This window comes from Gallus gallus, chromosome 4 (assembly GCF_016699485.2).
Source record: "Gallus gallus isolate bGalGal1 chromosome 4, bGalGal1.mat.broiler.GRCg7b, whole genome shotgun sequence".
Lineage (NCBI taxonomy): Eukaryota > Metazoa > Chordata > Aves > Galliformes > Phasianidae > Gallus > Gallus gallus.
The window spans coordinates 4,327,288-4,353,648 of NC_052535.1; the positions used below are offsets into that span (position 1 = coordinate 4,327,288).

General features: G+C 50.8%; 1 protein-coding gene across 9 annotated transcripts in view; it reads right to left on the reverse strand.

The window, feature by feature from the left end:
- Positions 1-2,339: 2,339 nt before the first annotated feature.
- Positions 2,340-26,361, reverse strand: part of ARHGEF6 (Rac/Cdc42 guanine nucleotide exchange factor 6) — a 31,145-nt gene continuing 7,123 nt past the window's right edge. For 3 of the 9 annotated variants that reach the window (XM_040698815.2, XM_040698819.2, XM_025149561.3), the window contains 18 exons: positions 22,347-22,474; positions 21,745-21,946; positions 19,534-19,604; positions 18,492-18,586; positions 17,382-17,477; positions 16,674-16,796; positions 15,781-15,919; positions 14,707-14,766; positions 12,796-12,942; positions 11,627-11,713; positions 10,788-10,866; positions 10,497-10,630; positions 10,291-10,416; positions 7,009-7,102; positions 6,417-6,506; positions 5,611-5,710; positions 4,722-4,776; positions 2,340-4,425 (listed from right to left, as the gene is read on the reverse strand). In XM_040698815.2, the coding sequence (XP_040554749.1) occupies positions 4,285-4,425; positions 4,722-4,776; positions 5,611-5,710; positions 6,417-6,506; positions 7,009-7,102; positions 10,291-10,416; positions 10,497-10,630; positions 10,788-10,866; positions 11,627-11,713; positions 12,796-12,942; positions 14,707-14,766; positions 15,781-15,919; positions 16,674-16,796; positions 17,382-17,477; positions 18,492-18,586; positions 19,534-19,604; positions 21,745-21,946; positions 22,347-22,474 (1,967 nt within the window). In that variant the 3' untranslated portion in view covers positions 2,340-4,284. Of the gene's footprint in view, positions 4,426-4,721; positions 4,777-5,610; positions 5,711-6,416; positions 6,920-7,008; positions 7,103-8,048; positions 8,070-10,290; positions 10,417-10,496; positions 10,631-10,787; positions 10,867-11,626; positions 11,714-12,795; positions 12,943-14,706; positions 14,767-15,780; positions 15,920-16,673; positions 16,797-17,381; positions 17,478-18,491; positions 18,587-19,533; positions 19,605-21,744; positions 21,947-22,346; positions 22,475-26,361 lie in introns of those variants that run through there. The other 6 variants (XM_015278264.4, XM_025149560.3, NM_001006432.2 and 3 more) reach the window with 5 other exon arrangements.

Sequence of the window (26,361 nt, forward strand, 5' to 3'; positions counted from 1 at the left end):
ATGCACAAAGATTGGGAACACTCCTGGAGGCAACAAGTCTGCAAGTGGAGGAGATATCAGACCTGAGTGCTCCCTAGGGTTTGCATGGCATGATGCTGTGGGCCCGGTCCTGCTGTGGTGCTCGAGTGCAGGCACTGCCACGTTGGACACATCAGTGGTGGGTGCTCATTGCTCATTGCCTCCACAAAGTCAGATCAGGATTGCTCTGCCTGCCTGGTTTTGTTATAATTCAATTTGCTGCAGTTTTGTGGCTGTTCTCCAAAGCTGCATAACTTCGTCTGAGAACGGAGCGTTCTCGTACTATGCCATGTATAAAAACTATTTATTTAACTTGAGCTAAAACTGCCTCATATTTATGGACAGAGGGACTAACCCAAAGTGCATGGGAAACTGCACAGTGTGAAGGAGCTGCATGTGGCTATGGTTGTGTTTTGCAATGCATTTTGACATTTGGGGTCCCCTTTCCTGAGTATATCTGAAGTATGGTGCAGGCTGCAGAACACCACCAAGCCATATACCTCACAGCACCCGCTGCAATGGGGCTTTGCACAACATCATGTCCCATGGATGGGGGTTTTGTCTGCTTTGAATGCCATGAACCCTTCCCAGTGTGACCTCTTGATGTCCTACACAGGGTCTGGGGATCAGCAGGGCATCAGGACAGCGCAGAGGACACAGCGGGGACAGCTGGCCCCAAACACATTGGGACACATTGGAGATGCAGGGCCAGGCTGGGTGCATTCCAAGCAAGGGCAGGAGGGCAGCAGGGCAGCATGATGTGCAGCTGGAGGGACTCGTTTAGGGGATTTATAGCACCTGGCTGGAAGAGGTCTTTTGCTTGTGCCTGGGTGATGCTAGGTTCTCTTTCCTGCTTTGCAGCAGGTGGATGGGATGGGATGGGATGGTGTGGTGCACAAGGTCAGAGCCTGTAGGGGTGTGGGTGGGGGGGGTAGTGCTCTTGGGAGTAGAGGTGCTGCTGGGCTGGAAAGCTGCTAAATGCCACCTCCCCCTTCCAGTGAGTCTCCTAGCCTCGCACCGCTGCCTTTCCTGGGGCTCTTGTTTCTTGCCTCTGTTTCTTTGCTTGCCAAAAATAGCCTGTAGGATGCTGATGAAAGGCTGCACGTGGGAGGAGAGGCGATGTGTGTGTCACCATCCAGCTGTCAGGCTCAGCCCGTGGCCTTCTCCCGGGCTGCTTTGTTCTCCTCCCCTCCGCGGTGCTGCAGCTTTCCTCTCCCCGTGGAAAGTTTGAAGGTCATCAATACACTGATTTTTCCCTCACTGCAGGGCCCCGCTGTCACTTATTGGGCTGTGGAATTTATGGTTGCTAAGCTCATTTTCCTCCTTCCTAAGCAAAGAAGTGAAAAGGGGTTGAGGGGAAGATGAACACGTCGGGCACTTTGATGGCAGCTGCCCTGGCACGTGGCACCAAATGGGCACCTCCCAGACTGCCCCAGTCTCACTAGGGGTCTCACTGCACACATTAAGCTGCTTTTTGGCTCTGTTCTCACACTGATTGCTTTTGACACCCAGCTCTGTTGCCTGGAGGATGCTGGTGCTGCCTGCATTACTTTGCTTGTGCAAAGGGGATGTCTGGGACCTGGAGTAAGAGAGGGGGATAAATAGGGTCCATATTCAGTAGAGACTGGGGGGGTTCTGGTTAAGACCTGGATTTGGCCTCATGGGGACATGGGAGGGAGGGTGCTCCCTCCAAAATGAGCTGAGGGTTGCTTTGTCTTTGCTCTCTGGACCACTTGATGCTCAAGGACACTTGGGTCTGGATGTGACACTGCACTGGCCCTGCAGTTTCCTGAAGTACCACTGAGCATCCCACCAAAGCATTAAAGGTACCAGGGTGCAGGAGAGGACTTGTCCAAGCAGCAGAACAAAGGAAATCCTGTCACCACACCTAATCCCCAGAAAAAAAAAAAAAAAAAAAAAAAAAAATCAGTAACCTAAAAATAAGAAAAAAACTATTCAAACAGGCAGGAAGTGCCTTATCTACAGCAACCGAGTGGTGCGATGGAGAAGAGCTTCTCTCCATAAAGCATTCCTGCCAACGGGACACAACTGGGGCTCAAGGCATGGAAATGCTGGGCATCTCCCTGCCCAGCACCAATGGGAATGACCCCCACACGCCATGGTGACCATCCACACCAGCATCCCCCTGCTGTCCAGTGGGGCAGAGTGCAGAACACAGCATTTCAGTCCCTTTTCTCTGAAACAAGGGATGCCCATGGCTGCTGCTGCTGTACTTGCTGAGCGCTCAGCAGGTTTTCGTGCTGCACCGACCTGCTTCCCTGGGTGCAGCCCCAGAGAGAGGGGAGATGGACACAAAGGGCTAAGAAGCGATTTTTATCCTTTATTTGTTGAAAATGTCAATTAAAAAACTGTCCAAAATAAAAACATGTTAGAAAAGTTGAACTTGCACAAGTAGTTACAGTAAATAAACCTACGTGACAAAGATAAAGTGGAAGGCAGCTGACACAACATCCACCTAAAGACAGACTCACTGGAACCTATTTACAAAGCACTGTAAACAAAGTAAATATGGAAACATTGCTGTCCATCCGGCATGGCTTCTTTTCCTTTTTATTTTATTTTTTATTTTTTGGCTTCTAGCTCTTAACAAATGCCTGATCCAACACGTCCCAGGGCGCCCTCCATCACCTTACGCCTTACAAACATGCATATGTACACAGCACGGCTTTCAACTAAACCGTGGGCAGTGGGGAGACATTCCTACCCTCTCCTAGGCGTACAAATGGCCATTGGTTTTCCTCCTTGTGCTGACTGCACGGCGTGAGCCCCAGTCCAGCCCACCTCTGGGCATGGTGATGCAGGGGCAGACAGCAGTACAGCCAAGACAGCACATGCAGGAAGGTGGTTCTGCTGAGAAATGGCTTACCAGAACAGCAGGGTCCAGCTCTCCCTAAAGACTCTTTGCTATGTTCTGCCTGAATTTGAATTGCAAGGAGAGAATAGTAATTATTGCCTCTGTTACATCCTTCATGACCGACGTAGGGCTGCAAGGAGCTGCAGTGTGTCTGCACGCACAGGGACCGTGCTGCCCTGTGCTACGCTGAAGGCTTATAATTAACAGAAGGTGAACTGTAAATGCTGCTAAGGAAGGAAGGAAAACATCAGTTATAAACTAGGGTGTAACACCAAATAAGGTGAAGATAACCGATACATGTGCATGTTGTCCGTGTGCTGTGTTCAAGAAGCTGTGCAGGGATCTGGGAGGCGCTGCACATCCTCGCCCCAGGAGCATTCCAGCTCTTGTCAAAGCCTAAATATAAATACCTTTCCTATCCCAAAAGTTCCTTTTTCCTATAAGAAAAGCCCCTTTGGGGCAATGGGGGAGAAGCGGCCATCCTGGCCTGTAGACAGGAGCCTAATGTGGGCAGAAGGGAGCAGGGGACGAGCATATCTGGGGGCTGTTTTTGCTGTCAAGCAGTGTTTGCATTTCATACAGAGAAAAGCATATCCTGCGAGGGGAAGCACAGCAAAACTATAAACTCATATAATACGTGGACGCTCCAAGTGAAAAGAAAGCAGGGGGTCAGAGTTTCGGGTCATGCTTAAGAAAAGGGGCTGGAGGCATTACCTGCTGTGCTAACAACGAGCTCTGAGGAGGCAGTACTGTGCAACACACCTTCCCGTGTGCTCTGACAGGTGCTCCAGCTTTGACCTCCCCAAGGAGTTAAAACGCCTTTGTGTTAATTGCATGTTTTAATCAGTATCGAGGCCACACGGGAACCGCAGTATTGCTGGGCTGTAGTTCACTACAGTCAATGAATGGGGAAGAAGAAGGTGGATGGGAACAGCTTCCCCAGTCGTGATTATCTGAAAAAAAGGAGCACGGGGCTTTTTGGTTTCTGCTCGTTGCCAATTCAATCATGCTTTCATTCAATAAACTGGTACTGGTGCTTCTGAAGAGAATGAAAGCATCCAGAAGTGATGGGAAACTGCTGCCAGACCCTCTGTGAGCGGCAGGCGCTGGCACAGGCTGGGTTTGCTCCAATGAGGTATCAGCTGCTGCAGATGGATTGTGAATCACGGACCGCTCGCTGACTGCTTGAGTTGTGCTCGATTGCTTGTTTGCTTCATTTCCTTATTGGATGGAAGGAAAACCACTTTTTTTTTTTTCTTTTTCTTTTTTTTTTTTTTTTTGGTAACAAAATTCCCCGAACCAACAAAATGAGGAGGAAGAAGAGGCAAAGGATCCAGTTCTGCTTCCCAAAATACACCTGAGGTCACACTGCCAGCAGCTTCCCCCCGAGCTCAGGCAATCAGCGATGACTTGCGTCCCGTCTCCTCCCTGCTGCACTCATCTGTCTGCTTCAGCAGCCGCCGCACCAGCTTCTCCAGGTCCTTCCGGGACTTCAGCTCTTCCTCCAAACACTGCTTCATCCTTTTGTTCTCCTACGAAGAGGAAAAGTAAAGGAAGGAAGGGGTGGTTGACACCCATGCGCTCCGCAAGTCGAAGTGACAGGGTGCCAGGGGCATGTGGCACGTGTGACAACGTGCCAGGGTCACTGCCCCTTTGGGAGATGAACCACATGGGCTATTTAGGGTCTGATTTGTTCAAACAGACCCTCAACATTGGCAGATGGGGATGGCAGCAGCAATATGGCTGCAGCTATAGGGTGGGACCAGGTGAGATTTCTCCCGCACATCGCCTGGCTGACTCACAGCACAAACTGAACCACTGCAATTACCTGTTTCAGTTCCTTCACTTCGTCCTTCAGTGCATAAACTGTGTCAACAAGGCTCCTGCAAAAGCAAAAATGCAAGAAAACAGAAATCAGACGAAAACGTAAGGAGCTGAATTGCAGTGAAACAGCAACAGCACTGGGAGCTCTGTGACTGAGGCAATGGTGCCTCCATCTCCTGCTTTTCTCTTTTCTTTGTGTATTCTTTCTCTCCATTACATTACATTGCACAGCCACAGGCACTGCTGCCACTGAGGTCACTCTGGAAACACAGCCCAGGAGCACTGGTAGACCATCAGCCAAAAATTCACAGCTCTTTTCTCAAAACTAGAAAAAAACCCAACAAAGCAAACCAACCCTGCTTTGCTGTCTTGAAGTTATCAACAAGGTCTGTGGTTTGGCTTCCTTGTTTATGCTACTGCAAAAAAAATAATAACAATGGTTTTTAAACCGAAGTATATCTTACAGAGCAGCCCTGAATCCTTCAGGCTGTGCTGCAAAAAGCAAACCTAGAAAGAATGCACTGCCTGAGTGAGAGGAGGGGGCCAACACCATCACCGCAATGCTGAAGCTATGGAGCAGGCTGGGAGCACTCGGGCAGCACCCCGAGGGGCAGCAGCAGACCGCAGTGTTTGCAGTTGGAAAAGAAAAGCAAACAACAAAGCCACTTGTTTGGTTCTGTCCTCCCTGACCCAGTTCACTACACCCAGAGGAGCGCTGGGACTACATACATTGGCTCTCAGGACCTGTGTGTGGGCTCCCAGGGGGACACAGCCATCTCTGAGCTGCTGAGAATGCAGCTCTGTACTTAAAAAGGGAGAAAATAGCCACTGGAACAGCCTGGTGCTCTTGGGACAAGGCAGCAGCCTGGCCAGGGGTCTGCAGCCTCACTTACTTCTCCTCCGTGACAGTCTGACCATTGCTCCTCGTTTCCTCGATGATGATTTTCTCCTCTTCGGGAAGAAGGACTTGGGGGATGGAGTCCTTACGGGAGCCTGCGTGCAAGAAGTGCTCATCAGGGAGAATAAGGGAGGCTTTTCCTGGAGCCCACAGCAGAGGCCGGGAGGGCGATGCCGGGGCTGGGTGTGCTGCCGAGGGAAAGCAGTGAGGGACGGCTTCCAGGAGCACTCAGAGCACTCACAGCTCCATCATGACTTATAAATGGAGTGCCTCGGTGAGGGTCAGGAGCTGTCTGAAGAACACGGTCTCCCTTTCACAGACGTGCCATTATTTGATAGTTCAGTGATTTAATTTGACATCTTACCAGCAGTGATAAATAGTTTTATTTCCAGAGTTGAAGATGGTAGATAGGCTCTTATGAAGCAGCTTGTTCTTAAATACGCAGCTGATGGAGAGATAATATTCATGCTTCCTTTCTAAAGCTACATGCAACCTGAGATTAGCATCAGGTTTTCAGTGCTGACAGCCACAGGCACTGACTAGGGTTGTTTAATTCCTAACGAGTGCTGGTGAAGTAGCTGCGTCTCATCTGCCCTCCTATCTGCTCATTCTCTGTGTTTAGAAGAAAAACAATGGCAACTAAACCACTGAGTAGATGAAGCTCCCTTATCTCAAAGATTGAACACCACACAGTTTCCTAACATGAGCCTCACTGCTCACTGATGTAACAAGCTGTTTTTTCCCAGAGGGTTATCAGCGTTACAGGCAGAAGGAGCATTCAAGAACCTGCTGTGTGCCCACCTGAGCTGAGTGCCTGCTGGAAGCCCGCCCCGGTGCAGTACGCCTCGATCACCTTTAGGATCTGAGCATCTTCCTCCAGTGCAGCAGTACCTGGAACACAGCACAGACATCAGCTGCTGCAAAAGCCAAGCTCTCTGCGTTCATCTCTCCCAGCCTTTGGGCATGAGAGCGTTGTTTCCTTGACTGACAGCTTTGGGACTTTCCCTAATTCCTTTCCGAGCTCCTTCACATTTTCTGGCCTTTGCAACATCCTGTGACATTGAGCACCATGACTAAAGGGTGTGAAGGCACACTTCTCGCTGCCGAGCAGAGCTCGGGGTCAGCACAGCACCTCGCTACTTTCAAACAGCTCCTTGGCTTTGTGGCCACAACGAACCACCCTCAGCCATGTGGTCACGTGGTGGGAATCACACTGAGGGCCATGGTGCTGCTCGGAGCCTCAGCTCAGGGTCTGCACACAGCTGGAGCCCCAGCAGCACACGGGCTCACTGCCGTGCCGCATCCTGCAAGGTAAGAAAGGCCCTTCTCAGAGCCCCGTGGAGACTGCTGAGCTCAAACCTCAGAAAAGAAGAGAAAAAGAAGCAGCACTTACTTTTCCTGATGACAAACTCTTCGTCTGATGCTTTTCTCTCCGTTTTCCTTTTTGGAAGAAACTTCTTCATGGTTTTTGGACTTTTGCTGGAGTCCTATAGGGAAACAGAGCGTTGTGTGTAAGCAGCACCAAAGGCAGCTCCAGCAGCAGAGCAGCTCGGGCTGGATGCAGCTATTGGTGCTATGCACAAAGCATTGCAGAACTACAAAGCAGACAATGACAGCGCTGGGGGAAATGGTGTTCTTTGCTTTCCCATGTACAGTTCTGTGTCACAGAATCATTCAGGTTGGAAAAGAGCACTAAGATCCCCAAGTCCAGCCCCAACCCACCCCACCATGCCCATCACCACGTCCCTCAGTGCCACATCCCCATGGTTCAGGAGCACCTCCAGGGATGGCGACCCCATCACCTCACTGAGTAGAAATGTTTCCTAATTGCACCTGCAGGTCTGGGACAGGACATGACATCTCCTTTAGCACATATCCCTCAGCTAACAGCCTTTGGCCAAAGAGCTCAGCCACATTCACAGCGCTTTGGGTTTGCTTATCAGCAATGTGGCCTCTGTCAGAAAACTTTAAAATACCGTTTATTTCCTTGACACAACTTGATTTCTAATTAAAAAAATAGCAAATGACATTGCTTCTCAATGCACAGCATTTGCTCGAGAGTACAAATACCCCCCAACATACACAGAGAACAAAGAAACACACACAGTTAGTGTTTGCTACGGCTCCACAAGGAAGGAACACAAGCTCTCTGTCTCCTTCACTGAGTTACACACCTTGCTGATTAGGAATTAGTATATTAATAGGTTCCATGCAATTCCAATTTTAAGGAATGATGAGGCATGCCGGGAAGTTTTTAGTACCAGGGTCCTAAATCCTTCTTGAGAGATCTCTCAGCATTTGCCAATTGCCACTGACTCTCATGTTAAGTTATGAATACAGCCAGGCAAAACGAGGGTTGTGCAAGCACAAGAAGCATGAACAGCACCAAGCAGTCTTTGCCACAACAAGCCAAAGAGATGTATCTACCCTTACCTTCAAGATATAAGACATCCTCTACAATGAATATGCAAAGAAAGAGAAGATGAGTGTGAGAGACTGATGATTTTACTGACCGAGTCCGTTCAATCCACAATTCTAAAACACATTTAAATGTTAGTGTTGTGATTAATTCGTCACACCCTCCACACTGCTTCTGCTACCAGCATGCAAAGGAGAACGGCGTCATGCAAAACTGAAACAGTTACATGGGAAACGCATGGGAAGCGGGCATTAATCCACTCTGAACACATCCCTATAGAGAGCATGCCTCCTGGGTTAGTGGTGGGTTTCAGTAGATGTTGCTTGTTTAAGAGAACGGTGCTTAAAACGGGCTGACATCCATAGGACCGGTGCCTGGGGATGAAGGGATGCAGCGCTCTGCCCAACCTATGGCAAAGCCCAGGGCTGTGGCTTCTCAGAGGGCACTGCACGGCTCTCCTGCTGCTCCGACCAGCAGAAGTTACGAATCCCAGTGCTAAAAAAAACCTTTCACCTGATGCAACTGACAGAAAGAAAGAAAAAAAGAAATGGAAATCGTCTGTAAACCTTTCTCACTTTGCTAACTAACCTGAATCCGGGCACACTGCTTTACCCACAGCACCTGCTCTGTCATTGCAAATGATTACTGGAAACAGAACAGGAAAAATGACCCAATTTCAATGGAAATAACAGCGGTGCTGTGCGGTACGCAAGCAGGTTCTGGGGTTTCCTGAACACAGCTAGGTCTGAGGAAATGCACAAGACTGTGCCATCCCATCCTACACCACCAGAAGCCAATTAAAGTAACAATGGATGTCTGAAAATCTCTCGTCTTTTAATCAAACTCCCCCACGCTCTTCCCTGCAGGTGACACTCGAAATGGTTGTATTTGTTTGTTATAGAAGCAAGGAGACCCGTGCGGGGCTGTTAGCATCGCTCATGTCGTGCTGCAGTTTCATCTGGGGCCAACAACTACCATTGCCACCGCGGGGCCATGGGCTGCATGCCCAGGGCTACCACACGGAGGTGGTGAAGCTCTTTGCTAACGGAGGGCTCTGTAGCAGTGCTTGCAAATGAAGGCTCATGAAGGCTGGGGGTGCTGTGATACCGCTGCTCCCATCCACGCCACATTTTTGGGCCTTCCACGTGCTGCTTGCAGCCCCTCGGGGCTCCCTGCCTCCTGCACCACCTCGCAGCTCCTTTACACTGATGGTGTGAAGGAATCCATGGTGGGGAATGAGTGAGAAATCGCAAAGGAGACTGCAGTGTTAATGAAATCACTCAGTCTGTGGTTTTGGCCTCTGTTATAAATCAATCTCACCCTTGTACTTTCACGCAGAAAAATTTCTCCTCTAATTAAAGCCTCTCCCTAGATTTTAGTGCTCCGTGCAAGCACGAGGCTGTTTGGTCTACACAAAGGATTTGGAACATGCAAAGCTTAAGGGTGGTTTCCCACCTATTCGGTTGGTTTCGGAGCAATTTAATTCCCAAAGTGAAACGCGTTGCTTTACAAATGTTAAGAAATATATCAAAACACAGCAAAGCTACCTTAAAATCTCTGCCTGGGACAGCAGCCTCACAGCCCTCTGGCTGCTGTCCCTGAGTGCTGGGGGGCTGAGCCGGCCGTGTCCCCATCCCCATCTCTGTCCCCCTGGCAGCTCAGGCAGTGATGCTCCCATGCTGCTGTACCCAGAAAGGCCGGTGACTCAGAACCGGAGTGCTCAGTCAGTAAGAGGAACGTTGCCACGTTACTGGTGAGTAATCCCAAAAGTTTAACGCAAGGTAGGGAAGGACGGCGCTGCAGTTGCAGTAGGGGGTGAGAACGGGAGCGGGGGTTTATTTTGGGTTTCCCCACGCCGCCTCCTACCCCAGGCTGGGGGTTGTTGCGGGGGATGCTACGCATCCCAGCGGGTGATGGGTGTGTGAATATGGGGTCAAACATCACGGCTGCTGCACCGCCCTGCTCTGGCCACCAAAACATAGGTATAAATCATACAAAACGCCAGGCCTGTCCCTCCATCCCTCAGTGCAGCTGTGGGCTTGACACCAGGGATGGGGCTGACCCTGCAAACAAACACGCTCGTGCTTCACTTGCAGCTCAAAGCCAGCTGCAGCAACCAGCATGCATCACTCATTTGCACAGCATTTTCTCTCAGCATCCCTGTTGCCTAAAAGGAGCAGCAAAGCTACTCTGGGGTAAAGATGCCTGAACACAAGTGCTATGGAATCACGGTGCTCACCACGCACTCAGCATTACCTCTTTGTAACTCAGCGCTGCCGACGGTCGGAGGGGAGGAGCGGGACGGAGGCAGCTCAAGCTCCAGGGTTTGAGGATTTTGGGAGGCTCCAGGGGGCCACGGATCTGTCCGGTGGAGCCAAATGTCTGAGAAAATGAATGAGAACAAGCTCAGCCAGCACTGAGGAATAGCGGGCAGCAGACAGGCCGGGAGGCAGCTCGCTTACCGAATGGGCGCTCCAGGACTGTGTTTTGGACACGGTGTTGCACGTCCCTTTGGTCAGCCTCTGCAAGTGCTCAAGCCACTCGTGCAAGTCCTGGCTGGTGCTGCAGGACACAGTGATGCGCTCCATCATGTTCCCTGCAACAGAGGGTCAAACTGCTGGCTTTAGCTGGGTTAGCACAGGGAGATGCCCATGACTTGGATAGCACACAGTATGAGAGCAAAGAGGAGGAGTGGTACTGGTGACAGCTGCTGCTTGCACTCGGGCAGCCCCAGGCAGAGACTACACACTGACCTGCAATTTCAAACATGTGCTCGTTCCCTTCAGCATCTTCCAGCTTTGTCAGCGTCATTCCCGTTAAAGGCAGCCTTCCCTAGGAGAAGTGAGCAGGAATCAGTGTCTGTGACTGCCTCCTGTGTGGGCGTTGTTCTGTTCCTTTCTGTTCATTCCTTTCTTTGGGAACTGCCATTAGAAACTAATATGTGAAGGCCTCAGACTGCAGGAAGAGGTGCCTCTGATGTATGGCTCCAGATTTCCCTGCACAACTAGGTTAAACCCCTGAGCAGAGGCTCCCATGACAGCTGAGTCATCCCCAGCTCACCTGCCACTCTTTCTACTCACCCCTTTTACACAGAAGCCAGGACTACCAACTTCCCCTGGTCCTTCTGAGCACCTTCCCTGTGCCTCTGCTTTGTGTGATGCGCTGCCCGCTCAGCTCCCTCCCACTGAAGGCTGACACCTCAAAACCCAGCAAAATCCTTCCCAAACCTTCACCGTCTGCCTCATCACCTTCACATATGACTGTGAGCTATCGTCCACTGACAGACAGTTTGTATGGGGAAAAACCCCACAGTGAGCTCAGGACACCCAACACATGCTGAATGCTTGAGAACAGCACGCAGGACAGGCACGGTGTGGTTTTGTGTTCTAACTTCAGAGCACTCACACTTCCCAAATGCTGTCTAACCCTCTGGCAGCACACGGGTGCTCGCAGTGTGTCCTGGCACACGTGGCAGAACACAGCCCCGCTTCCCAGCCCATTTACATCACAACAGAGATTCGCATTTGATAACGAGATATCAGATATCCTTTCCACACCTGATGCCTTGCAGCTTCAAATCAAGCGTGCCTACCTGATAGATGAACCCGCTCATCCGCGGGCTTGCAGACAGCATGAGCAGAACATTTGAAAACAGCAAGAAATATCGCTCTTCTTTCTCCTGCCAGGACAAGAATGGAGGTTAGGCCAGTCTGAAGTGTATCACAAGCACTTCCCTGCAGCAAACCAAACCAGCCATGGTCTGAGAGGGACCAACCCCAAACCACTCATTTTGGCTTTTTGTTTTTTCTTTACAGCATCTTATTTCTGCATTGGCTTTTCTGAGCAAACAGTTCCATCCGCATCCTGCTGATTCTGAAGATATTACTGATTTCCCCTCCACATCAGAAGACCAAGACCTCGTGTCCCCAGCACTTCACATCCCAAACAGAGCTCAGGGACTGAACTCTGCAGGGCTTTGGAGAACAGGTCTTGGAGAATGTTCAGAGAAGGCCAACAAAGCTGTTGAGGAGTCTTGGGCACAGGCCTTATCGTCATAAGGCTGAAGGGGCTGGGATTGTTCAGTGTGGAGAAGAGGAGGCTCAGGGGAGACCTTATTGCTCTCTGTAACTACCTGAAGGGAGGTTGTAGTGAGGTGGGGGTCAGCCTCTTCTCTTGTATAACCAGTGACAGAACTAGAGGGAATGGCTTCAAGCTGTGCCAGCCTTTGTTCAGGCTGAACGTTAGGAAATACTACTCTGAAAGAGTGGTCAGGCACTGAAATGGGCTGCCCAGAGAAGTGGTGGAGTCACCGACCCTGGAGGTGTTCAAGGAACGGTTGGGTGTTGTGAGAGACGTGGTTTAGTGAGAACCATTGGTGATGGGTGGGTGGATGACTGGGTGATTCTGTGGGTCTTTTCCAACCTTGGTGATTCTATGATTCTATGATTCTAGGTCATAGGGAAGCAACCAAGTCGATGCTAACAGGCACCACCCCACCCAGAAGACAACAAACACACAGTGTTAACGGGTCTAACACTATTGGTGGGTGCCTGCTGAAAGCACAGAGGTGACACTTGGGCAGTGGGTCTCGCCTGTTGCAAAATGCACGCAGGATGTGGCAGCAGGTGACGTTAACACATGCCATAAAGGCACCCTCATTTCTCATTGCTCAGTGTAAGTCATGGGGGAAAAGAGGGAAAGTAATGCACCGTGTTAATAGGGCGTGGGGGCACGATGTCTTTGTACAGGAGATGCGCTCACCTCGCTCCCCCCGCTCTGCACCATGACCTGGGACATGTAGATGATGTTTCCCATTGTTTTTATGTCCTCTCCTTCCCAGCGCTGGATGGATTCGGAAAGGATCTGCAGCTCAAGTTGTTTCCTCTTCCTCAGCTCCTGGCACTGCGACTGCAAATCACCACGGAGAGAGCTCTGTTAGCAGAAGGGCCAGCACAAACCCAAACCATCCCAACGAAGGAGGTTTCACCCATCAGCCACGCTGGGCTCAGCACTCAGGGGATCGCACAGCACTGTAGGGCTCCCACTTCTACTGCTTTACCACAAAAGGAACCCAGAATGATGACAAAAACCCAGCAAAGGTTGATGCTATCACTCATAAAAAATAGTTGCCATCTTGTGAAAGCATCGCTGCTTCGGCTCTACTTCACAAACCTGGTCAAAAATCACACCAGGCTGATTTACGGTGCAACGAATACGTTAAAATATCAAACAAATTGCAAACTGCACTGAGCAAACTTTTCTTTCCAAACCAGCTCTACCTCTGAGAGTACAGGGTCACATTTTCCAAACCAAGTGAGCCACACAGCTCAACGCTTCTCATTTTGCTGCTACTCAGAGGCTCATCCCATCCTGCTGAAACAGCAAAAGGAGTTATCCCTGCAGTGGTGCACAGCCCCTAGAAATCAGATGTGTGGATATCTTCTTATCAGAATCTGCAGCGAGAAGTTGGCACAGCACCTCAGCAGCACAAAAGGGAACTTACGGAGCTGCCATAATGCACAAGGCTGCAGCGATGCTCACAGCTGCAGACTGGTGGAGAGAATTCATACCAAGACCCAGCAGTCACTCACAGTCTAAGCAGAGGCAGCACACAGCAGGGCTCTGCAGTCACTGCCTTCACCTCTCTGACCCCAGACGCTGTGGGACCACGAGAAGCATCCCTGCCCATCAAACCTCAAACCCACACCGAACCCCTTTAGTCCTATCGTTACACTGCATTGCTCAGTGCACAATTCAAGTAAAACCATCCATCATTTATGGGCATCTGTCACTTATGGGCATTCCTAAAGATTTATGACACAATTTCACAGAATCATTCCCCTTCTAGAATAAATGGGACGGGAGCTGAGTTTCTAAGTAAATGTGACATGATCACCCTTTCCTGTTTTCTATGAACTTTCTCCTCCCCATCTTTTATCTGCACTGCTAAGCAATGAAACCTGCATCTGCCATGCTAAGGAAGGAAGTTGGACCACATCTGGAGTGGTAATAGTGAAAGGTATTTAGTGGCTACAAAGAAAGAGAGATGATAGCTTTTATAATAACCGAAAAAAGCTTTGCTAGATGAAACCTTTGTGCATGTGGATGGCTTTCGCTCCTCTTTTTCATTTCATTGCACCCAGACTTTGAGGGGCGTAGGTAGCACAGAAGAAACAGCACTGGTACGTGCCTCTGACTCATCATTTTGCTGCCATTTGTCCATTCCTCACTGATGGCCACAGCACCAGGAGCCACAAACGCGTGCGTCTCGGCCAGGGATGCCCATGGGGCACATCTCGACCAACAGCATCAGGTGGCACACGATGAAGGTGCAAAGCAAAAGGAGATGAAAGGGCCCCAGCCCCCAGCGCTGCCCACACACAGCTCTGCAGCAGCACTCAGAGCTGGAGATCTCTGCTGCTGGGAGCACAGAGCCAGCACACAGCTGCTGAAAGACGCAACCAGAGGGGCACTCAAGGCTTGCAACCTGAAATTAAGAGTCTTTATCAACCATCTTTTCCATTCCAAAAGACCTTTTTTTGTTGTTGTTTTCTTCTCTCTCTCTCTCTTTTTTTTTCTTTTTTAAATGAGGAGACAAATGTCAGGCTTGACTCATTCTTCATGAAATGCACCCGTGAAATGGAGCGCTCTATTTTAAGAATCGCCACCTACCACAAGAGACTTGAAGGATGTGATGGCTTTCAGGACGTCTTCGTGATCTGCATGCGCCTCCTAGTGAAGGGAGAGAAAAATCCCTGAGCCACGAGCAGCCATAGCCCTGCAAAGCACCATATGTACCCCACGGCCCCAGCAAGCCCAGGGGCTGCCCAAATCCCCCAGATACCCCCGCAGCCACGCAGCTCATTGATCTCAGACTAACTTCATGAGCATAAGGCAGACAGAGTAAGAGGAGAGAAACCCAATTCAAACACGTAGGGTGGATTTCTGGTCTCTCATTTCCAAAGGAAACTTCTATTTGCATTCCATTGCACCATCAAGGGTGTGATTCCTCCCATGAAAGGGAATTCCCATCAGGGGTGCAATTCCAGCCCTGGGTTTAAGACACATCTTGGGCCAGGGAGGGGGAAGCAGGATGCTGCCTCTTATCTCTGGCTGCTGCTGCATGCTGGTATGCTCTCAGCACCCTGGGCATCCAGGGCCCTGTGTTGTAAGGTCTTCACCATCTAGACCTCATGCCAAGCAAATCATAAGGTATCCAGGGTGTGATGGAGCTGTCAGAGCCCCCTCTGAACCCAGGACAAGAGCTGCCCTGAACAGACCTGTCCCACCTCCAGCTGTGCAGCAGTACAGGGAACACTGTGGTACACATCCACGCTGCATACATCCACACTTCTCCCAGGGCATCACAGCTTAAAACCTACTGACTCATGCAATAAGATCTCAGCTCCCACACTCAGCTTAGAAGCTAAGAGAAATAAGGGACGTGTGTGTCCCCAAATCCACTGTCGACCCCCCGCAGCATCCTGCCAAGAGCATGCAGCTCCCTGCCAGGCTCAGCTCTTCCCTGGCAGCTACGTGGGGGACCTCTCCCATTACGGTGCAGGGTCTCCCAGGCACAGATGTGGGTTTGAACAATCACGGCTAAAAGCCTGCTGAGTAATTATCTGCTAATTAACACTGGAAGAGGGGAAAGCCAAAGCATTTTAAGGCAGCCTATTGGGTCTGCTTTCCTCATGCCCTGGCACCAGGGGCACAGCCCGCCCGGTGGTCCTGCATCCCACCTACCTCCATGTGCCGCTCCAGCTCCTGCAGAAGCGTCACGTATTTGTCCAGCCTCAGGAAGGGTTTGCTGAGGCTTGTGGTTAAGATGAGAATGCCTGGGTTGGCCGCACCCTGGCTCTCCATGAACTTCTCCAGCTCATCGCTATAAATAGAAGCAACAACAAGAAGCAGGGCTGTGTTTTGCTGCCTCGCACGCTCTCCCTGTGGCTCCCAGAGCCACTGCTCTGTTCTGAGCTCTGCTTTCTTAAAGGCAGTCCACCCTCCCCTGCAGGGATACCCTGCAGACAAAGTGGGGATGCTGCATGGGGGTGGGTGCTTGTGCACAGGGCTTTGCCAGGCTGAACTACGGCTGGATTTCAGCAGGTGACTAACTATATTGTGAGCTTCCATTATAGAAAGGGAGGAACTACACAGTGCGACCAAGGTCCTGGTTGTGACATTGCTGCAGGGAGGACAGCTGAGCCACATCAGGGATGACACAGCTGCAGCCTTTCAGCTCAGCATGCTCTTCAGCAGAGTCTTACACGAACTCAGGTGTCTGCTCGAGTGGAGGGAGGTGCTGCTACTGCAGAGCAACCTGCCAGCTAAACAGCAGCTCAGTCATTAAAGCGAGCAACTTGGGCTGATTTAGTGAACATCCTCCTTTTGCAACAACGTGACCAAAGTATTGCGGCACAGGGGAACATCTTCCCATCTGGGTGAGCACTGCAGCCACGGGTCTGAAGTAGCACCCAGGTCCTTTAGGCTACAACAAGCACCGGAGAAGCTATGCAAGGGCTGAGAGAGGCAAATGGGAAGCCCAGACCCTTAGCAGTTTTCCCAACAGCAAGATCCCATGCTGTCTCCTCACCCCGTTGGCAACACCTGGGGCAAAAGCCATGTCCTCCATCACCCACCTGTGCTGTGTGAGGACACTGACAGCAGAAGGGTGGTTCGCGCAGTACGTCAGGTACAGGGAGCGGAACTGGGCCATCAGGTTCATAAAGCAGCCTCCCACACGCTGCTGGTTCTCAGGGAGCCTAAGAACACAAACATGCTGTTATTGAGGCTCTTCACCTGCACCCTGTAGCTATGACACGCTCACCTATCTGCCCAGGAGCCACCTGCTGTGCGGGGACGCTGCGGGTCACTGCACAGCTGGAGCGTCCACACCTCTCACTTTGAGGAGGAGGAGGAGGAGGAAGGACCTCAGGTGGGACTGAGGTTCTGTGGTATCGCTGAGCACCAGAGCCCAGGACACAGGGTGACCCAGCAGATGAGATGCTGCAGCCCCCTGCAGCTGGCTGCCAAGGGAAAGCACCACCTCTGAGCATTTGCTCTTTGCTCACCAGCAACCCCCATCTTCATCCCTGCCAGATCTCACACACTGCACGTGTCTGCACGTTTGGGCTGGTGCTGCTTTCACATCAAGCATTCAGCAGACACCTTGACAGTAGAAACGTCAACGTTTTTTTCTTTCTCCTTCCTGCCAAAGCACTACCTGCCTCCTCCTTTCTATTTTCTATATTTAACAAGCGAGGAGGAACGTCCATGGACGGGTCTTTCTATTATTTTTAGCTGCAATTTAATAGCCTAACAACCCCAGTGCGGTGGCATAAGCTTACTTTGCAACATCTTCCAAGGCTTGGTTCAGGGTTTGCTGAAATGCACTGATTTCCTCCACATTTCCCAGCAGTGAGGCGATGTCCACAGCACTGAGCCTAGAAGAGTCAAACCACCAATTAGCACCAAAGCAGAGCTCTCGGGATACCCCCATGGTGTCTGCAAGCAGCCCTCCCAAAAAGGGCCAAGGATTTCTTTCCCCAGACACATCACAGGGAAACACCAAATCCACGACCCGTGAGCTACAGACCACAGACTCCCAGAGAAGATGTCTGCTGCCAAGGATTACCTTAATTGGATTTTAATCACTTAATCACGCTAATCTTCTCACGTGTTTAGCTGTCTAATAGACACAGACAGATGGGATTTCTTCCAGGGGTGGGGAGGAAGGTGTGTGCGCAGACACAAAGACAGCTTTGTCTTCACGGGCTCATACTGTGAGCCCCCTACATGAGGAGGGTCCCACAGAGCAGCCCTACAAGCAGGGGTTGCTTTGTTCCTTAAGGTTGGAATTTGCCCTGCCATAAGCAGCACGCCTGCTTCTGTCACCCTGCTTCTGTCTCTCTCACTTCAGCCACTTACTGCCTGCAGTGTGGGTAGGCTGAGAGCATGGGGAATTCCCACAGCTGGAGACATCCCAATGTGAAGAGTTGGGGAAGGAAGGTGAGATGTGGAGGGAGCTTAAGCAGAATGCTCCTTGCTCAGCAGCAGCTCAGGCTCAGGGAAAGGCAACCCCAACCAGAGGAACACAGTGAAGAGATGACTGGGAGGTGCCACTTGGGGCTGAGAAGTCACAAGACAAATGACAAGGGGAGAAGCCACGCAAGGCACACCGCCAGGAAGCACACACACAGCAGCCTGCAGATGGATGGGAGCAGCCAGCTCTCGACCAGACAGAAATGCCCATCTCTAACAGCTGAGCACCTGCACAGTCACTGGGGAACAGGAAAGAGCAGAAATTTGTACCAATGCTTTCGTTTTTTCTACTTCACAGAGGTGCGAGGCTTTACCAGAAGGGCAATAACAGTCCCTAAACATTCAAAAGCAGGAAAGTAATGAATTGTGGTCGATTTTACAGGGTTCTATCTGTCTCAGATGCCCTTATATCTTACTTATCATAAGACTGGAGGGGTCTTAAGTAAGTTCCCAGAAGCGACTGTAGTTCCTTCGCATAATCTCGTTCTGTTTCCAGAATATTTTGCAACACCTAGGGTGAGAGACAGAGCACTGAGTAGATCTTGGTACTCGGGACCAGTCAAAGGAATACATCAGCTTCAAAGCGTGGAAAACCACAGAAGTGTATTTCATGCCCATAAATACATCTAAATTTGTTAATGCGGAACCCAGAATGCTCAGAAAAGCCCTGGGGGTTCAACTAATGGATTGTGCATTGCACACTGGGGGAGGCCTGGGCAGCAGGTGTTAAGGGCTGCTCCTTCTTCTCTGGCAAAGCATGAAGACAATGTGAGTTCAGATCTGAGTTTCGGATTTGTGCCCCAAGAGGCTCGTGCCTAACCCTGCACGCACAACTGGCTGCCAAGGTATGCAAACCAATGATGTGTGCACACACCCTGGGACCACCGCTTGCAAGGACTTAAACACAACAGTGGCCAAAATACGGACGGTTCAGACCAGGGCACAGCTCAGTGGCCACGGCAAGGATGTGCCGAGTTCAGCCTTGTCCTGATGCTCCACCTCGCCCGCCAGCGTGCATCACGCCTTGTTCATACAACCAATTGAGTTGGAAGGTATGCTTAAAGGCCATCTGCTCCAACTCCCTACACGGAACGGGAACACCCACAGCTCCATCAGGTGCTCAGAGCCCCGTCCAGCCTGACCCTGGGTGTCTCCACGGATGGGACACCACCACCTGTCTGGGCAGCCAGTTCTGACACCGCTCTAAGAGCCGCTGCCTCCCCTCTGTTATCCCAGCTGCCCACTTGCAGTCTCACTTGGTGACATTTTGCAACTTCCATTTGTGGTTTATCGTCTCGACAGCCCCGAATGAAGGAAATGGCAACAGCTGCATTTAAATACAGAGTCTCTTCCTCAACTGTTACAAATTGCCTCAGTGATTTCGAAGGGAAGGAGCCAGTTCAGAAGATTAATAATATGCTACTTATTCAAATGTACGATCAGCACTTTAAAACTCACCACAGGGTAATAATTCTTTGTCAGCTGAGTGCTTTCAAGTCCTTTTAATGCTTTGGGAGAGAGTGGTTTATCTGTAGGAAAAAAAACCAAAACAACAACACACGAAACACATCAATAAATGATAGAGCACAGCTCTCACTCCAGCAGGAAAAGTCACTGCTGCATCACGTCCAGCAAACACATCACCCGTGTGAACACACACTGATCTGCTTCACGAAACCAGGGAGCGAAGTGACGGGCCCTGCAACTCACACAGCACTTGAAGCCAACCCCCATCGGTGAGCTGAGCCCTGCTCCCTGCCATGCAAGAGCTGTGAACGAAGGGAGATTTGAAGTCACGAAGCTCACGCAAACCTGGCAGGCAGTTCTCCCCTTCCTTTTCTTATGCTGTGGATGCCACGCGTGCACTCACACACACTCACCCCCACACCAGTCTTTGCTCTGGTCCTCCCCCCCGCCCCCAGCAAAGCACGTTCCCTGCAGCAGACCCACCGCTGCAGGCTGCGTTTGGTGCTCAGAGGTGCTGTCCCTGTGCTGAGTCCCTCAGAGGGCCTTTCTCTGGGAAGGCAATTACCTTCACACCGATAGCAGGGGAGAAGCTGGAATTGATAAATTTAGCTGCTGGGAAGCGCAGTGTGATATACTGTCTAATTATTGCCCTTGTAGATTTTCCTGTCGCTTCCAGCCAGGAGCTCTGCCCTTGCTTATCTCCACCCAAAGGGCACCCTCAGGACACGGCACAGTGCAGTGCAGACACTGCTGAAAAAACAGTTGACTCTATTTCGAGTGACACGTCTGGCACTTTGGAGGCGAGGACAGCAGCTCCCCAGCTCACAGCAAGGGCTGTCCCTGGCAGCACTGGGTTAGCTGGTGCTCCCCGCACCACTGGCGGTGCAGTCCCAGAGAGAGCATCCTCAGCTCTGTGCCTGCACCCTGCGAGGACCCCATCCCCATCTGAGATGGGAGGGCCGGGAGGGAAATGCTTTGCCCACCTCCCGCATTGGGATCGTGGGGGATTCGCCCTTTGCCTCCATGAGGTGCTGCTGTTTCTCTCACCCATCCTTCCCCACGGGGCTGAGTATTGCTCTCCTTTTATAAAGGAGATGCTGCTCTTCTCCACTCACGGACTTAATTAGCGATTCCTGGCTTGTGCCAGATGAGCCCTCAGTCTGCTGCAACGTCCTGCTCCAGCTCAGACATCATCTCCCAGAGGGGAAGAGCGGGAGATGAGATATCCTAACAAAGATTGTTTCATTTAGAAAGAAATAAAAACTGACCTAATTCTGAACGCTCACTCATTAGTTTTGTTCTTCCTTCCTTTGCCTTTTTTTTTTCCTTTCGCTTGCCAGAGTGGGAGCAACAATATCTATTGGGGGCTGTGCATTTTGCAGCCACTCCTCATACCACTCCTGATGCCTCACAACAAGTCTGCGTCTATGGGAAGCCCTCGAGACACAGCAAGAAATTAAAGTTGAATTCTGTCAGAAAACCCCATCTGCTGTCACACAGCAGCCTCAGAAGCACAACAGGGTGAGCTGCCCGGCTCGCCGGGGGCATGCTGCATCCTCACCCCACATCTGCTTAAAATCACATTGCGGAAGATGTTAAGGATGCTCGAGACACAGCTCAATAAAGGCGAATGTCATCAGGTGGATCGTTGCCTCACTCTCTTTTCTCAATATTGCCCGTAGCTTCACAGCAGAAGATGCATCTGGGAGGAAATGTACTCTGTGAAATCAGCCATGGCTATGCACAAAAAGAGGGGACCGTTCCTTATGGCCATGTAGTTATTGTTGCTTTCCTTGCAGAGACCGTGAGCATCCATTCTGCTCCTGCCAGAAATAGCAAGCTCGAAGGCAAACGCTCTGCCTGATGGAGGTTCCTAACAAAAAGCCAATTCTGTGCTTCGACTCTGGGGTGACCCGAGAGCTCCCATAACAACAGGAGGCAGGCAGACCCACACAGCACTTCCAGCCCTGTCCCGCAGCCATGTGCTGCCAGCAGAGCAATAGAAGGACAGAGGAAAGAGTCCTCTCAAGTGATGTGAGAGACAGGGCTTTCCCCTCCCCACGCCATTCATACTTCCATTAGCACTGCTGCCTTAAGCACACTGACGTCCTTAATAAATAGCAGCAATTTCCCAAAGGCATAAGGATCTAGCCTGCATTATACTGCTGTCATTCAATCAGCCCTTGAAAGCAACTTGCTTACCGGTGGATTTGATTTCTCTGACGTAGTTGCTTGGGAACCAGCCTGTTTTTCCATTCAAGGTCCCTTCCCACCAGCCCCCTTCCTCAACCCGGGTGACATAAATAATGTCTCCTTTGTTAACGGAGAGTTCATCCTCATTGGTCTGCTTAAAGTTGAACCTGGCCTTTACCACCAGCTGATGACTGCCATTCTCGGTCATCTCCTAAGGAAAGAAACATGGAAAAACATCGGTGGGCAGCCCAAAAAAGCAGAATCCATCAGGACAAGCCATTGTTCTTTGTTGTTACAGCTGTTTTTTTCAGTATTGCACTCCACACCAGCAGAAACATCTTGCTCTTGTGTAAGCGCCCCGCCAGAGGATCACAAGGTCCCTCCCAAGAATTAATTCAGTCTCACAGTGCAATGGGAAATAGATAAGCATCGGCCTCCTCATTTCCCAAAGAGAAGCACGGCAGTTTGAGAAGCCGCCGGACTCTCTGCACCCGGAACAGCAAAGCCACAGTGGAGGTCAGGACACAACGTGCTCGAGCTTAGAGGTACCACCCCCATCCCTCTGCCCCCGCAGCCATCACACCCTCAATAAGATGTTAAACGAAGGATACCACAGCCTTGGACTGCCTCCTTAGCACCTTTGCTGACTGTGAGGCTGTGCTGTTGGAGTCGGTGTGGGCACCTCCAGCCGCAGAGCTAAGAGCTGATGGATGTGAACATGGCCCTTCGGACGGCTGGTCTGGCAAAGCAAAAACAATGGCTGAGTATCACCCAACTGGCCCCAACCCCTCCACATGGCAGCAAAGCAAACTGTGAAGCCCACAGAGGAAACAAGGACAGGGAACAACAGCTGAAGGAGCATCAGTACCTAAGGGGGATGGTTTTGCTGGGTTGGGTTAACTCTTCTATGATGGAAGAGGATGAGCCTGCAGCCCAAAGGCACTCTCAATAGGGTGAGAAGAAAGGGCTTTAGTTGCTACAGGGAAGGCTCAGGTTGGGAACCAGGAAGAATTTCTTCTCAGAAAGAGTGGTGCTGCAGTGGCACAGCTGCCCAGGGAGTGGTGGGGTCACCATCCCTGGAGGTGCTCCAGAACCGTGGGGATGTGGTACTAAGGGATGTGGTGATGGGCATGGTGTTGGGCTGGGGTTGGACTGGATGATCTTAAAAGTCTTCTCCAACCTTAACGATTCTATCATTCTACATATTGCCACGGGCACTCATCCAATTGCAACCTTCCTTTTGAAATCCCCCTTAAATCAGCTGAAAACAGACTAATGCTTAGCCCAGTGCTTCTGGGATCCAAGTAAGCACTGCTGAAGGTGTTTCAAAGGTTGGCTCACAAGTGAGCGCCCTCAGGTCACCTCTGCAGCTGCAGCGTGGGCTTCCCCGCAGAGTGGGGAGGAATGCGAGCAGCTGTTCAGCACAATCGGTCTCTATTCAGACAAGTCCTTCTGGGTTCATTATACAGCTGAGAGATTGCTGCTGGTGGAGCGCTGCCAGGAGCCACGTGAGAGAGGGATTCAGACTCCTCCGAGGAAGGACAGGAGCATCATCCCAAGCACAAGGAAAGGACCAACCCATCCTACAGCTCTCAGAGCCGCTGCCTTCAAAGCTCAGCGCTCTGCAAACTGCTCTCTGGGCTTGGCCCTGACGGTGCATGCCAGATACTGGAAATCATGATGCTGCTCTGACACGGATCTGTGTTTCACGATGAGCAATTGGCTTTTATATTGATACCAAGGGTGACCACGAGACTTTTTACCCTCTGGCAAGTTTCTTGGCATCCCGATCAGTGGCCTCAATGCAAAGAGCAGCATCAGCCCTAATCCTGCTCAGATGCTTCATGGAGGTGAAAACAGGGCTCTCCGGGCACTGTCATTTCCAGCAGTCCTCTGCCACTGCACCTCGTACCACAGTGTGGGAAAACAATCACATCACCTCCTCTCTATGTGCCACTCTGCAGAAATGAAGCAACAGGAGATGCTGTCATTGCAGGGAACAGTCTGGAGTGCTTTGAGGTCTCCCTTGCTGCTTGCATGGTGTTTGGAGCTCCTCCTTGCAATAGGAGAAGGTGATCAAGCCACTGAGCGTGCCGGAATCACAACACACAAACTTAAGGCTGCTGTGCCCCTGTTATCCTCCAATCTGAATGTCAAGATGGAAAACTCATTCCAAAGGGGAAGTTTGATGGGAGTTACAAGAACTCAGCTGGGCTTTCATTCTCCCAAGAGGATTTTTGCTTCAGTAGTAGTAGTAAAAACACCTCCTTAGATGGACCTGGAGCTACACAACCTGCAAGCTCTTTGCAGAGGGGACTGCCTTCTGCTTTGCCTTCTTACAGTGCCTTGCACAATGGCACCAAGTCCACGATTACGACTTCCAGGCGCCGACAGACAACATGCACTGGTCTGTCCAGTCCCTGCTCCAGCAACGGACAATATTCACGCCAAATCAAGCATGCCATCAGTGAGTCAGTGTTCTCTCTTGCCCTACTCATTACACAACGCCTGATGACCACGCTGTGAATTCCCAGCTCTCCAGACTGCTGCAGCAACACCAAAACCTCTCGGTATGAAAAACCCTCTTTGCAAACACAGCATTTGTCATTGCTGAAGCACCCCAATACTTGAGCAAGAGAGGTTCCAGCTGCTCCCAGATGCGGAGGAGTCGCCTGGCCTCCACTTTGAGATGCTCTTCCCTTCATTCCTTCCGAAAAGAGAGGGCGTAGACCACGAGTCCAGACTTCTCTGCTTATTCAAACCATCAGCCACAGTCCCACGGAAATGACTTGGTTACTGGAGATTTCATGCTTCCTTCTCCCTGCCCCTCCCTATCTCCCAAAGCTTTTATAAATATCTGCAGCAACCTAGAAACAAATGTAAAACTGACTTTGACAGTTTGGCAGGGAAGTGTATCATTTATATTGCATCATGACAGCGTCCTATTTTATGCCTGGTCCAGCATGGAACACTGCTGCCATATGTTGCTTCAACTACAGTTAAAATAGCTGGGTTTTCTGCTCACATTCCTCCACTATTTTAGGCAGGAGAGCCTTGCCTGCTCCATCACAGCTGCTTTTCCTTCCCTGCCCTCTCTTTTAGATAAAAGCATCAAGCTCTGTGTGGCTGTTACTTGACAGACAGCTGCTGAACCCTGAGTTCACACACCACAAATGATGCCCGCAGTTACTTGCTCCATGAGGACATAAGGATTTGGGCTTTGAGGGGATGGATGCTCAGAGGCACGTTCTTGTGCTGCTCCCCCAGCTGTCTCCTGCACAGTGCAGACGCCCTGCAGGAGGGGCTGTCGGTGCAGACCTGCTGAGGACGCAGCAGTCTGGTCCTGCTGCCCCAGAGCCCAGCAGTCAGACAAACCCATCCACGGTGGTGGTTTGTAGGACACAGGCTCCTGTTTCTCAGGAACGCAGCCAAGCCACCAAAAAGCGAACTTTTCAGACATGTATTTATTTTACCCTGTACTTTTCCCAAGGGTGCTCTCTGCCTGAGCAGCTAATTATATCACAGGCATTGCGCTTTTTAACATTCAAATAGAGAAAGCATATGCTCCAGCAGATGTTTGCTATGAAACCAAGAGGATCCCAGCTCCCCCAGAGCCCCTTGGGGAACGCGTGATAGAAAGTATTCCACGGCAAAGCCGTGTCCTGAGCTTCACCCAGTGATTGCAAAACCCCATTCGGGGCTGCTATAGAAGGGGACTGCTGCAACAACAGCAGTCACACAGGAGAAAAGCTGTGCTCCCTCTGCTGCAGCCAAAAAGTTGGTAAAGAAGGCAAGGGCAAAACCTGCCCGTGAGAGGAAAATGCTACTCTGGGTTTTGAATTTTTCTGCTCTTAAGCACTTCATATGTGCTATCCAGCAGGGAAACGGAGCTGTCGTGCTGGTGCTGGGTCTTGGTGGTGTGCAGGACTCCTTGTGCTTGTACGTGCGTGTTTGTACGTAGGTTGCTCCGAAAGTAATGCCTCCCATTTAGTTCCATGGAAACGACAACAGATATGACACGCATAATAACACTGTTTGATAGATCAAATTCTCAGCTACAAAACTTCCCACCAGCATCCACCTTTGATATCATGGGCCAACATAAGAGAGGAATCATTACTTTCGTAGCAGCCCCCATACGATGAGGGCAATAAGATGCTATTCCCAGCTCAGTGCAGTCCCTCAGCCCCTGAGCACTGGGACAAAGCAGCTCAGCTGAACACTGGGGGTGGAAAAAGGAGGAGCTGACTTGCTTTGCTTTGCTCCAGCAGCAGCTCTGCACTGAGACAGACAGGAGAAGTGGTCGGCAGCAATTGTCAGCGCTTGGCTCCCCATTATGGGATCCGCAAAGCACGGGGAGGAACATCGATACAATGGAGTGAGCATCTGGCAGCGTTGTTTGTTTTGACATTCAGTAGAGATATTCTGCAGATGGATCTGTTTTTCTGTTCGGCTCTCAAACACGCTGTCTGAAACCTGACATTTGCATTCGGGAGGTATGCGCTCATTTACATCGAGGCTCCTTTACACTGACCTACTTTGAGGTCCCTTAATGCTGTCAGAACTGAGTAGAGGTTCCTGGCTGCGAAGCGATAATCTCTCGCTCTGCAATGTGCACCCAGCAGC